This window comes from Sceloporus occidentalis, unplaced genomic scaffold (genome assembly GCF_023333645.1).
Source record: "Sceloporus occidentalis isolate IW3139 unplaced genomic scaffold, rSceOcc1.0.p SCAF_30, whole genome shotgun sequence".
Lineage (NCBI taxonomy): Eukaryota > Metazoa > Chordata > Lepidosauria > Squamata > Phrynosomatidae > Sceloporus > Sceloporus occidentalis.
Genome location: NW_028317010.1, coordinates 9,454,777 through 9,467,598, shown reverse-complemented (window position 1 = coordinate 9,467,598; position 12,822 = coordinate 9,454,777). Strand labels below are relative to the sequence as shown.

The window sequence follows — 12,822 nt, the reverse complement described above, 5'->3', positions numbered from 1 at the left end:
TTCCTCTAAAGATACGGTCTTATCAAGGAAAGATAGAACCTTTTTTTCAGTTTATATGACAACACCCTACAGTGGCTGCGTTTATGTCACATGACGTGTCTCTTAAAGATTCTGAATGAAGAACAATTTTGCATGATTAAAGAATTATTTGTGTGGCGGGTTTGGGTATTTAACATTACCAACAAATTTGTAATATTGCATTTAGTTATTAAAAGGTTAAGTTCAGCAGAGGAGAAGGGTTTAGTGGTTACAATCTTTAACATAGCCATTTTTGGCCATTAAAGATTGTTTTTATAGTTGGAGGAAGGAAGTTCGTCCACTTACCTGACGAAGGGCAGAAAATATATTTCAATTTTACAAACACATCCCTCCTCATGCTAAAATATGCTTAAATATTTATAAAACGTGGATGTGTCAGAAAGCAGATGAAGGTTAACAAAGCATTAGCCGTAAACGACATTATGTGATGTAAAAGCTTCTTTAATGGTCAATCGAGTCATTTCTCTTCAATAGTTGTCAAAACAAAGCAATCTCGCTTTGTCATTGTAATGGAGGTTTGAAGTAAGGATTTTATCTCAGTTTTGCACATTGTAATTTTGGAGGTTTATAGACAGAATTATGAATAAGTATAAAAATCTCTTCAAATTGCCTTTCAAAAGAATGGGGCGGGTTGATCTGTCAGAGGAAAGTAACACACAATGCTATGGTATCTATTCCGTTGTCGAATGAATGAATGGAAAACTAAATGCCATGAGAAGGATTATCGGTTTAGAAACATGAAGGCAAAGTTCTTTTAAACTTGCTTCCCTTTTACTTATATCTTCACTTTATTAGTATAGGTGCTTTTATCACGTTGAATATAGACAAGGCATAGTACCTAGTTGTGTACACACAGCTAATTTATAGCAGCGTTTTACCAGATTTCCTTCTAGTATTAAGTACAATCTTGTAGTGTTATGAAGACAACACCACCTTTCCATACAATGTTCATGGAGATTGATAGGTTCTTCTGAGCACACATTACACCTTATTGTGCATGGGATATCTATGCAACAAATGAGGGGTCGCTCATAATTGGGTAACCTAGTACCTTATCAACATAATAACCATTTGGAATGGAGGATATGCATTCCACCCTATAGACTATACCAACCAGACAATACGATTGGACAGGTGTAGAGATTATCTCTGCCCAAGCTGAACTACGATAAGCCTTAAATTTCACCATGCAATGCTCTTTGGATGGTTTACATTCACTTACACTGCAAATGCTACCATTGACATCATTTGCACTGAAATTTGTTGAAGGAATCAGTTGCATATCACGCTCTAGAAAGCTTCTTACTGAAGAAAAGCAGTGTCTATATTTTTCATATACATTTTATTTGGTATAGTGAAGCTCTCTTTTATTTTCTTTGGTAAAAAAAAATCACTCTTTAACAGGGGCGTACCTAGAGTATTTGGCACCTGGGGCGGATCCTGTATGTGGCACCCCCCCTACACACTTTAAAACTGCATAGCTTCTACCGTTATATACCGGCGCAGACACTGAAGGTGGTACAGCATAACACTTACTGTTATCATTATATACTGAGGCAGACATTGACGGTGGTACAGCATAACACTTATCACTATATACTGAGGCAGAAATTGACGGTGGTACAGCATAACACCTATCACTATATACTGTGGCAGACATTGACGGTGGTACAGCATAACACTTATCACTATATACTGAGGCAGACAATGAGGGTGGTACAACATAACACCTATCACTATATACTGAGGCACACATTGACGGTGGTACAGCGTAATCCCTATCACTATACATTGAGCCAGACATTGACAATAGTGCAGCATAACTCCTATCACTATATACGAAGCCAAACATTGATGTGGTGTAGGCCTACCACTTCATTAGTAGTAGGGATGCACCGAAACGAATTCTGGACTGAAACCGAAAATGCAGCATTTACCTGGCCGAAACCGAATATGGCCCCCCCCACACCATAAAAAAAAATCTAACACTTTTATTTCAAGTAAGTAATACACCAAAATAGGACAAAACAATTAAATAACATATATATGATTGTTAACAGCAATCACATTTCTATCATGCCCAGGCATACCCAGATTCCAGGATGTACTCGCAGACTTGGTATGTATGATTGCCCTATCTACCCCTTCTTACTTCCTTTTGTCCTACCTACCCCGTCTCACTCCCTTCTCCCTATCTACCCTCTCCCACTTTGAAGTTGACTTACCTTTCAGGAGTCCTGCGGTGGGGGTGCAAGGCCTCTGTCTCCCAGCTCTGCCACTGTATGGAACAGTATAGAGTGATGGGAGTTATGATGTACTAGAGCATAATTATATAATGAAAAATACATTGGAAATGGTACAGCATAACACCCATCACTCTCACACACTTACCAATCCGCACATATACCAATCCACACACATACCAATCCACACACATACCAATCCACACACACACCAATCCACACACACACACCAATCCACACACACACCAATCCACACATATACCAATCCACATATATACCAATCCACACATACCAATCCACACATATACCAATCCACACACATACCAATCCACACATATACCAATCCACACACATACCAATCCACACATATACCAATCCACACATATACCAATCCAGACATATACCAATCCAGACATATACTAATCCACACATACCAATCCACATATATACCAATCCACATATATACCAATCCACACATATACCAATCCACACATATACCAATCCACACATATCAATCCACACATATACTAATCCACACACATACACCAATCCACACATATACCAATCCACACATATACTAATCCACATATACCAATCCACACATACCAATCCACACATACCAATCCACAGTCCACACATACCAATCCACAGTCCACACATACCAATCCACACACATACCAATCAACTCTCACTCACTGAATGCTTTCCTACCTTTCCTCTTTTCTCCTTACAGCTTCTTTTCCTGCTCTTCGCTCCTCTTCTTCAGTTCTTCTGTCTTCTTCTGGGTCAGAGGTCACGGATGGCAGTGGGCGCGGCTTCAGTGTTGTGCGCCGGGATCTGACAACAAATCCCGGCGCACAGCAGCTGTTGCCGCGCGGATCGCAAGGGAGCGATATCGGAGGTCTTTAACAGACCTCCAGCTCCCTTGAGTGGTTTTAAGCCGGGTTCAAGGGTTGAACCCGGCTTAAAATCACTCAAGGGAGCCGGAGGTCTGCTAAAGACCTCCGATACCGCTCCCTTGCGAGCCTGCTCCTCCAGCGGCGGACGTTGCTGTCCGTCTCTGGAGGGGTGCCGGCAAGTTGGCACCCCCCTGATGAGCGGAACCCGGTGCGGACCGCCCCCCCCCCCGCCCCCCGCTAGGTACGCTACTGCTCTTTAATGCCCAGTTACCGTAGGTCTCTCTGTCTGGCTAATGGATACCTTGTTAAACCCAGTGCCAGTGTGTAGGCATTTAATGTGTGATACTGACTTAATATTATGTCATCATATTCTTGATTATGGGAATTTTACAAATATGCGCAATACAAATATCAAATTGTTTTTAGCCGATTATAAATCTCATATTTGAAGGGTTATATTCTTAAAGCAAAAAGGTGATAAAACAACACAAATAAAAAAAAAGAAACATAATAACAAGTATTAAAGATTGTCATTTATCAGAGACACTGAAACATTTAAATGTTTCATTCATTGATTAAGATGTCTCCTTGTCCTTGTTTGGCACGCTGCATGACCTCTGTTTAGGACTATTGATTAACAAATGGAAAATTAGTTTATGACCTTGGCCAATGTCTGCTGCCATTTCTAAAAATATAGGTGTCTGCATTTAAGGATTTGGTTTATATAAACAATATTTTCCAATATATTTTACATTGCTTTAACAAACGTTTATCAATGTGCCATCTCCCATGATATTGTATATTTGCTACTATATTTGAATTTGCTACCCCGTATTAAATGAATACTGGGGTTCAAAATGTGATGTAGCAATATTTGTTAACAATATATGGTGTCTTTGGGGAAGGCTGGGAAGTTTAACCTCCAGAGCAAGCACAGCCAAATGGGTTAGACGCATAGCGGTCAAAACCAATTCATGGTTTGCTATTCAATGAACTGTCTAAAATAAAATCCTTAGGGTAGAGTCTATACAACAACCGCTAAAATTCAACCAAAGAAAGCTGATGGAAATAACTGTGTTTAAGCATGTAAAATTCATACATTTTAATTGAAATTTTTACACAACCAAAAATCAAGTATAAAAATTTGTTAACAGGTTTAAACTCTAAACAATGGTAAACTAACACTGAGCACAGAAGACTAAAAACACTTTATCACAGAGAAATTAAACCATTTAATGCCTGCTGAAATGTAATATGTGGCTGCATTACATAAACTAAGTACTGCAATGCATAATTATATCATTTAATTTATTAGTACTACTACTACTACTACTACTACTACTATTAGTGATAATAATACGTACAATTATAGTAAAAAAATGAAAAAAGGTGTTCAAAGGTGCCAGTATTGAAAAGGTTTTTAAACCCCGTTTTATTGTCATAACTTGTTTAACTTCCCACTTAGTCCCAGTCTCTTAATTGTTTTCTGTCCTGCCAGTGTTGCTACAAAATTGCTACCTTAACTTTTTAATTGTGCAATCCGATACAAATGTATCCATGTAGATTACAAGAGGGATTTCACCAATGAAGACTGTCACACAGACTCTAAGCTTAAGGAATGATGGTGAAAAGATTCCAACACATGACAAATGGGTTTAAAAATAACCCTTACAATACTGGCACTGATTGAATAAAGCTATTTAATGCATTTTTTGCCTGAGTGTCAACTTTTCCTTACTTATTCGGATATCCTTATTGCAGTTATGTATGTATTGCCATTGTTATTTTATATTATAAATTTATATTTACCTTTTTCATTTAATTACATAGCTGTCATTTACACCCATATACTGTAATTACTACTCACATATCCATGCAAAACTTTCTTACATAAATATGGTGGCATTGTATTGCGTTTCAAATGTATACCTACAGGTTGTATTTGTCTTGTATGAGTTTGTATCAAAGGGATCTTGGACCCTAGTGTAACAATGCCGTATTTCTGCAATACATAGACAGTGTGTGTGAAGCATGAAGCCTCATAGTGCTGTAGATGGGAAGCGTACCTTACATAGTTCTTTTTAAAACATTTACATATTGTTTTTTTAAGCATACACAGGCCATAATCAGGGTAAGGGTTAGTTTTCCTCCTATTCACCAGCTCATTCATGAACAAATGCCTGACTAATCCGCACAATCAAAATGAGAACCATGGCAGGTGCGTTGTTATATAGTTAAATAAACCATAATTTAATTATTATTATTTATTTTTTCTTCTATATTAATATCTGGGACAGGGCAACTTTCATTTTTCCAATATCTTTACTTCCTCCTATATTATTATTATTTAGTGATTTACAGTATAAAGTGCCATCATGTTCGATAGCACTGCACAATGTGTAATCAGAACATAACAAGACGTTCATAACATAACTATTTAAACTTACAGAAACCAAGAAGCTAGGAGGGTCAAATAAATTTAACATTTTTATATTTTAACATTTAAAAAATGATATTGGCTATAAACATGTGCATGGATCTGAATAAACAGCTGTGTACTAATAAAAGAAAAATATAATATAATTGATCTAGCATATATTTAGATGAGTGTAAATTGATTTAGATTTATATTGGTCCTATAACCAAGCAAGGTAGCTTAATTTACAAATAGCAATACCGGTTTTTAAAAAGAACTTTAAATACACAAAGGATTTAAAACATTGATGTATTTTACATTTCAAGAGTTAGGTTCATGAGAAATAAATGTATAAAAATAAGAGCATGTTACACAAGGGGGAAAAAAACACTTTTCAATGCTTGGTGTCTGTTTTTTCTAAGTCAAGCAGAATAGCTTTTAGAGAGCACTGATGGAGCATCCTTCCCTGCTTCCTTGAAGTCACGATCATACAAGGGAAGAAGAAATGCCAGTGCTATTACTATTGTTCGTTACCCTTGGAAATTACTGTGACTTTTGACATTTGTCTGAATGCAGCTACCGCGTGGTCAAAGTGTGACTCATGAACAGAAGGTTGAATACTTTTGTTTTTTTAATGAAAATTAGCAACTGAATTCTGTGTAATGTCAAACGAAGCATAATTGTTTTAAAATAATGAGTACAGAAGTTTTTTTAACTAAAAAAACAATGTTTTTGGCATGGGTGAAATGTCCGGATGTGACATGTTAGTTGTCCAGTAGGTCTCTGTGGGGTTAGGGTATTGGAGTCAAGTCAAGTTTAATACAATGTGTATCTTAATATAAAATGCTTGATATATTTGTGTGGATCATATTGTTTTAGCTATTTTTTTAGCATACCTGACATAAAGTATTTTCTTACAAAGTGGAAGGGCCCAATGGCCGACTAACATACTAGCCTTTGGAGGTGTCTTAGGCCTATTTCAGGACATCAGCTGCCCCCTCTGCAACTCAATCCTTCTTCCAAGCGCTGGTATATGACATCATACTATGGTGTTCAGCCTTTTAAGGATGCGCAGTGCCAGTTGGGAGCTAACTAGGGAGACTGTGTGATCTAAGAGATCTCATTTTTAATTGGCCCAATTGAGAATACAGGGCCTTGTTATAGGACAAATGACTCCCTGTTATGCAGCACATGGACTGCCGCTCCCTGGATCTTGTGCAATCCAATAAGCCGCTCCAGATTGAGCGATTCAGTGTGTGTCTGTCATGCTGCATGAGTATAAAAACATAACATGTAGTCATGAGTACCCAGCCATGGCCTTAGAGTGCCAGGGCCGCCATGTGATCCACAGCCCGTTCCCGACTATAGGTGTTTCTAATCAGCTGTATTAGTACAGTTGTACACAACTGCAGCCCTAGAGAGGTTCAAGTAAGCCACAATATTTTGACTTTACAGCTTGAGCAGTAATCTCAGACTTCCTAGCCTGTTTGCAGCCTTTGAGTACAGGAGTAGTGCACTAGGATTAGTGTCAGGAAAGGTTTTTACAGGCAGCAAAAGCTATTTTTGTTTTAGGCCACACTTTCCCTTTAAACATAGTATAACAATGCAGAAGTATCATTAGTGTTTCATATGCAACATTATTACATTTTGAGAGGCTCTAGAAGAGGATTATTGAACCAATTTCCATCCATCGACTCCTTGGTGCCTAGACAAATGATCTGTCAGCACGAGTTTATAACACAGATTCTTACTCTGTATATATTTCTGCTTCTTTGCTTTTGTTTTCATACAAATCCTGTCTGACTAGCCCATTTTGTGGCATTATATATTTTTTTTCTGTGATAATTCACAATTTCAATGAAACCAGGATTTCTGGTTATTTTTAATGCGCAAAAAAAGACACAAATGGACTTATAATTATTTTATGGTAATAGATAAGCAATTTGAACAGTTTTAATTATTGCACTACATCTGTTGCAAAAAGAAAACTCATGCTGTACCCATTTATAACTCAGTTTTAGGATTAAATCCAGAAATCACAACGTGAGGATTTTTAATGACACTCAAGGTGTAAAAAGACATACATTGAAAATGGCAGGCTGAAACATCTATCTCTTTTCTTTTTTGGCACACCTGCTTACACAAAGAATCATTTTGGCATAATTTTAATTTCTAGCTGTATGTGTGGGTTTCTGCATTCATGCTGTCATTTTCAATAATTTATTATTTAGGTAACTACAGAGTTGGTGAAGAGTTTAAAAAGAAAAATAGACATGAGATTTGAAAAGGTTGTATAGTCAAGGATCTTGAAATGTCTCTTTATGTTTGAATAAAATGCTTTGGGATATATATGTAATGTATTATCTTTCGTGTTCATTTTAGTACTCAGATTTAAGTAACTTGGTTATTATTTTGCTTGGCTAGTTTCTTGCAGCTGGAATGCTCTAGAAGTATTTCCCTGTCCAGTCAACTAATGGTTAGGATGACAGATTATCATTCAGCATGTTATATAGTCTTATTCATTTTACATAGTATTAGGTGAGTTTTAACATATAATTGATGGATTGTGATAGAGGTGGACAAGTCAGCTGGTGGTACATCACAAGTTTGACGCAGGTGCTGGTCTCTTCAGCCGTGTACAATCAAGAGGAGTCATTTTACCCATTTCGGCTTCAATATCCGAACTGAACTGAGCCAGACGAAGAGCCTGAACCTAAACTGGCATATCCAGTAACATGTAAGACCTTCCCCAGAATAGAGCTAAATGCAAAAATGATTTTCTCCATGTCAAATAAAGCTTCTGTGTGCGTTATCCAAATAAAACTTGAAGAGTGTTTTATACCTGTATGACACTTATTTGATATTTATCATATTAATAGCAATATAGGCCACAGAGATTGACATTATTAATTCCTGTAAATCACCTGACCATAAGCACTTGTCTTCTCTCTCTTGTGTCTCGTGCTAACATAAATCTATTGGAACTTGCCACTAAACCAGAACTAGGACTGTTCCTGAATATATTAAATGATACTGACATTTTCTACTTATTCCTAATTCTAAACTGTTAATTTCACAATTTGATACGTTTCACTGGTTTGTGTTCTTTATAGATAAGGAAAATTGATCTAAAGTTGTTTCCCTTTATTAGGCCAACATAGAAAATGCTACAATCACATAAACTTTTAAGACCTCTGAGTTCATCTTTTCTTATGTTAGGCCAATAAAATGTATCAAATTCAACTAAAAACTCCATCTTTATGGCTAAACATTCTAGTATTCATTAATTTTAAGTTCTTGAAAAAGATGTTTTTTTTAAAAAAAAATTTTTGTTTATTTAGTTTATTTTCTTTAAACTTTAATTATGAATTAAGATATTATATTAAGTAAGTATAGGTATGTCTGTAGCAGTCAATCCACAGAACACGTTTGCCCTGCTCCAGAGTCCAGTGGCGGCGTGCTTTACACCACTTGATCTAATGCTTGGCATTGTACTTGCCATAGAAACTCATTCCATAAATGCAGTTGTTCCCATCATATTTCTTGTTAACTTGTTTTCTCAGCAGATAACATGAGAATAATTATACAACTCGACCATTCCCAATGGGAAATTTAATTGTAGCAGGAAACTGATAATGTTTAATCTAAAGTTGGCTGGGTATGCAAACATGTATCAATAATGACCATTTTTCACCTACAAAGATGTAAGGTACATCTAATGTTAGGAAGTCATGAATTTTGTACAAATTCGACATTCAATTGTAATGATATTAAATATTATGATTGGTTAATTGTTGTTGACACATGTTCCGCATAACTTATTCTACCAATTTAATTATGAGACAAAGAAATAGATTTTTGGCATCTTATCCTACATTCATCTAGAGCACTTTTCTTGACCATAACGAATTTTACTTAAATAATATATTTACCATATACTGAATAACAATTAAAACAAAACAAAACACTATTTGATGGGGAATGCTATGCTCCTTAAAGACATGGTTGGATGAGTTGGGTGTGGAAACACTTGACAGGCCTTTTCATCCAACATCAGAAAATTAGTTTAACGCAAAACCACAAATGTAAGCGAAAAGAGGCAGCATGTCCAACATCTCTCTGTCTGGGAAAGACTTATATACACAAGATGTACTAACTAGATTGAGAAAATTGTGAAATTATTTTGAGATCTTTTTCTATGTTAGGCCAATAAAAGGTATAAATTCAACAAAATATTCCGTCTTCATGACTACAAATTCTAGCTTTGATCATCTTTTAAATTAATGAAACCACCATATAATATGTAAATATGTTGAAATTATATTTTTAGGAATTTTGTATTTTCTTCTGATTTGCTCCATTTCACATCAACGGAGTAATTTTTACTACATGTCCTAACAACTATTATTAAACATTACTATCCAGTGATTTTCAGTGTTTAGGGCTTCTTCAAGGAGCTATTACATATTATTAGGTATTCATTTTCAGGAATTGGTTATATATAAACATTTTACTTATCCTTTCCTGTGCCAAACTGAAATGTTTTGGGTATAAAAAGACGCTAAAACTTGACGATTGTCTGCAAATCAGCAACTAAATGCTATAACTAACTGACAGCAATAGAATTGCTTTGACTGATTTATCCTCGTCATTCTCAATTTCTTAAGTAATATTTTGATATGTCCAAGGAATTTTAGAACTTTGAGATTAGTCAAAACATTCATATTTGCCCTGTTCAGCAGGCACTAACAAAAGATACAGTGTACTTTATCATAGTAAAATGTATAAAAATTAGACATTTATTAATTCAATTTGATAAATTTTGAACATATATCATTAACAAAGAAGTAAGACAAATATTTATATGATTATAAATATTATATTTTTTTTCTGCAGTGTCCCTACATTCCAGAGCCTCCCTGAAGAAATACTTAGTAAACTTGCTGACGTACTTGAAGAGGTAAGAATAAAAAAAAATGTGTTGCTGAATTATAGTTATATAATGTGGCAAATTAATTTTATAATGTCAGGAATCAGAATAGATAGTGATCATGAGAAGTCATCAGAAGATATTTGTAATCTGTCTTAATCAGTATATTAATATTATATAAATATTATTCAAACCCATATTTCTCACACAATAATAATAATAATAATAAGATTATTATTATTACACCAAATGACAGGTCTCTCTAAGTAACTATATACTGTAGAGGTGATATGCTGCATAAACTTCTACTGCAAAATCTTCAAACCTTGGCTAACAGGTTCCTTCCTTGTATATATTGGCCTCATAATGTTAACTTCTTTAAGAATATATGGATGTTAAATATAAACCAACCCTCTTATGCGTGATTATTGAATTTTCATAGATTCCAATGGCTCGTGTAGCATATTGTAAGGCTTAAAAAAACTGTTTATAGAAATGTTGGCCATTACTCGTCATTGTGAAAAGTGATTTTATAACCATAGCAACCAACCACTGGTCCAGTGAGCAGGACATTTCATAAATAGCTGCCATGATAAGACCACCTATCAAACTCAAGAATCACTTTTTTATATACATACTTATTGCAGCTTGTGGTTTATATATATAATAGCAAGTAAACGTAGGTGGTGGCTCATCACTGTGGCTTAACCGCTTCATGATCTTAGTACGTATTATTTTGTCCCATAAATTCCTGAAACCTCTGATGCAGGCTGGTCACAGGTACTGCAGTCAGCATTGCAGGGCAATGGAGTCCTTCTTACTGATCACACTGTGATCTGTAAGATGTGGGGATAAAAGTGAAAAGAATGAGAAACATTTTTCTCTCTTCATAAAATATTTAAGAAATAAAAAAAAAATTACAAAAATAAATAAATAAATAAATAATAATACAAAAAAATTAATAAAAAATAATTGAGGGCATGGCTTAGCTAGCAAAACCAGATGGATATATGGTAGCAGAGCTCCTCTACAACTCAGGTAAAAAGCATCTAATACAAAAGGAGGATGCCAGGACATAAAAGCATGACCTCTGAAGCAAAAAAAAGTGCAAGGGAAACTTGTCACATTTCTTACACAAAATTGCCAAAACTCCACTTACTTTCCCCTCCTGAGAGGAATCAAAGTGTGAAGGATTTTTTGTGAAAGACAAAAAAAAAACAGGAAGGGAGAGCCCTATCTGTCCTTAAAATATTATTTTTGTAGGTACACTTAACATGGAAAAAGAGAATGATGGTTGAACACTGATATGCTAAAAATGGCAAAAAAAGATCCTGTCACTTAGGGGTATGTCACAAAGGGGAGTGTCAGTGACAAAAGGGTTAAACTTTCTGATATACTCCTAAGGTAGGGTACCCAGAGCTCTTAATCTTCTAGAGGAGAGAAATATAGAAGTTGGCAGCAGATAACAACAATTCGGCCCATCTAGTCTGCCCTTTACGTGGTGATGGGCTAGCAATGCACGGGGCAGGGCTAATCCCACACAGCCTTTGTGGCCACATAAAGCTCCTCTGCTTGAAGAAACTGACCCAGAGCCCTGTCGATCAGGACTTCACCCGGAGACCTATAGTGAAACCTGGAGAATTCTCAGTTATGCTTACATTGGATCGTACAAAAAAACGACATAGGATGAGGCCTAAGATTATGGTGCACAACTCCAGGCCTCACTATTTCCAGCAATGTTTTTTTATTATTTTTTTCTTGAAAATATTTAGCATTTTTCAAGGTACACAAAGATTAATATTTGCATTGACAGAGGTTAAATACTTTTATTTAAAAGGCTCTTATAGTATTATTTTTATTTTAAAAGTAATTTGATCCACTGGTTTGCTTCCTCAACCAACTCATGGGAAAAATGTGACTTCAAAGTACCATTTTTCTTTAAATGGATTGCCTGTTATGTTAGTTTTTCTTCCCAAGGCTAGATTTGTTTTCTTTTGTCCAGCTCGTGGGAGTTCAGTATACTTATTTATTCAAATAATGTAACTCAGTCCTTGTTTTAAATGAACTCATTCCTAGGAGACCTATTTTGTTTAAGCAAGGCACATATGAGTATAAAAATATCATATCTACTTGTAAAGAAAAAAGCTTATTTATTTCATATTTTATCTCAACAAGTTGAAGAGGATATGTCACTTTCCCAAATCCTGTTTCTTAAATTTTTTTGCGTTCTTAAAGGGTAAACAACGCCCTATCCTGCCACTCAGAATCAGCGTGGTGGGACTGAGGGAGCCTGAC

General features: G+C 35.6%; 1 protein-coding gene across 2 annotated transcripts in view; it reads left to right on the top strand.

The window, feature by feature from the left end:
- The window catches only part of LOC149299019 (cGMP-dependent protein kinase 1-like), a 409,471-nt gene that overhangs the window by 333,252 nt on the left and 63,397 nt on the right, over positions 1–12,822 (top strand). For both annotated transcript variants that reach the window (XM_089486888.1, XM_089486887.1), the window contains exon 5: positions 10,494–10,557. In XM_089486888.1, coding sequence (XP_089343014.1) covers positions 10,494–10,557 — 64 coding nt within the window. The remainder of the gene's footprint in view (positions 1–10,493; positions 10,558–12,822) is intronic.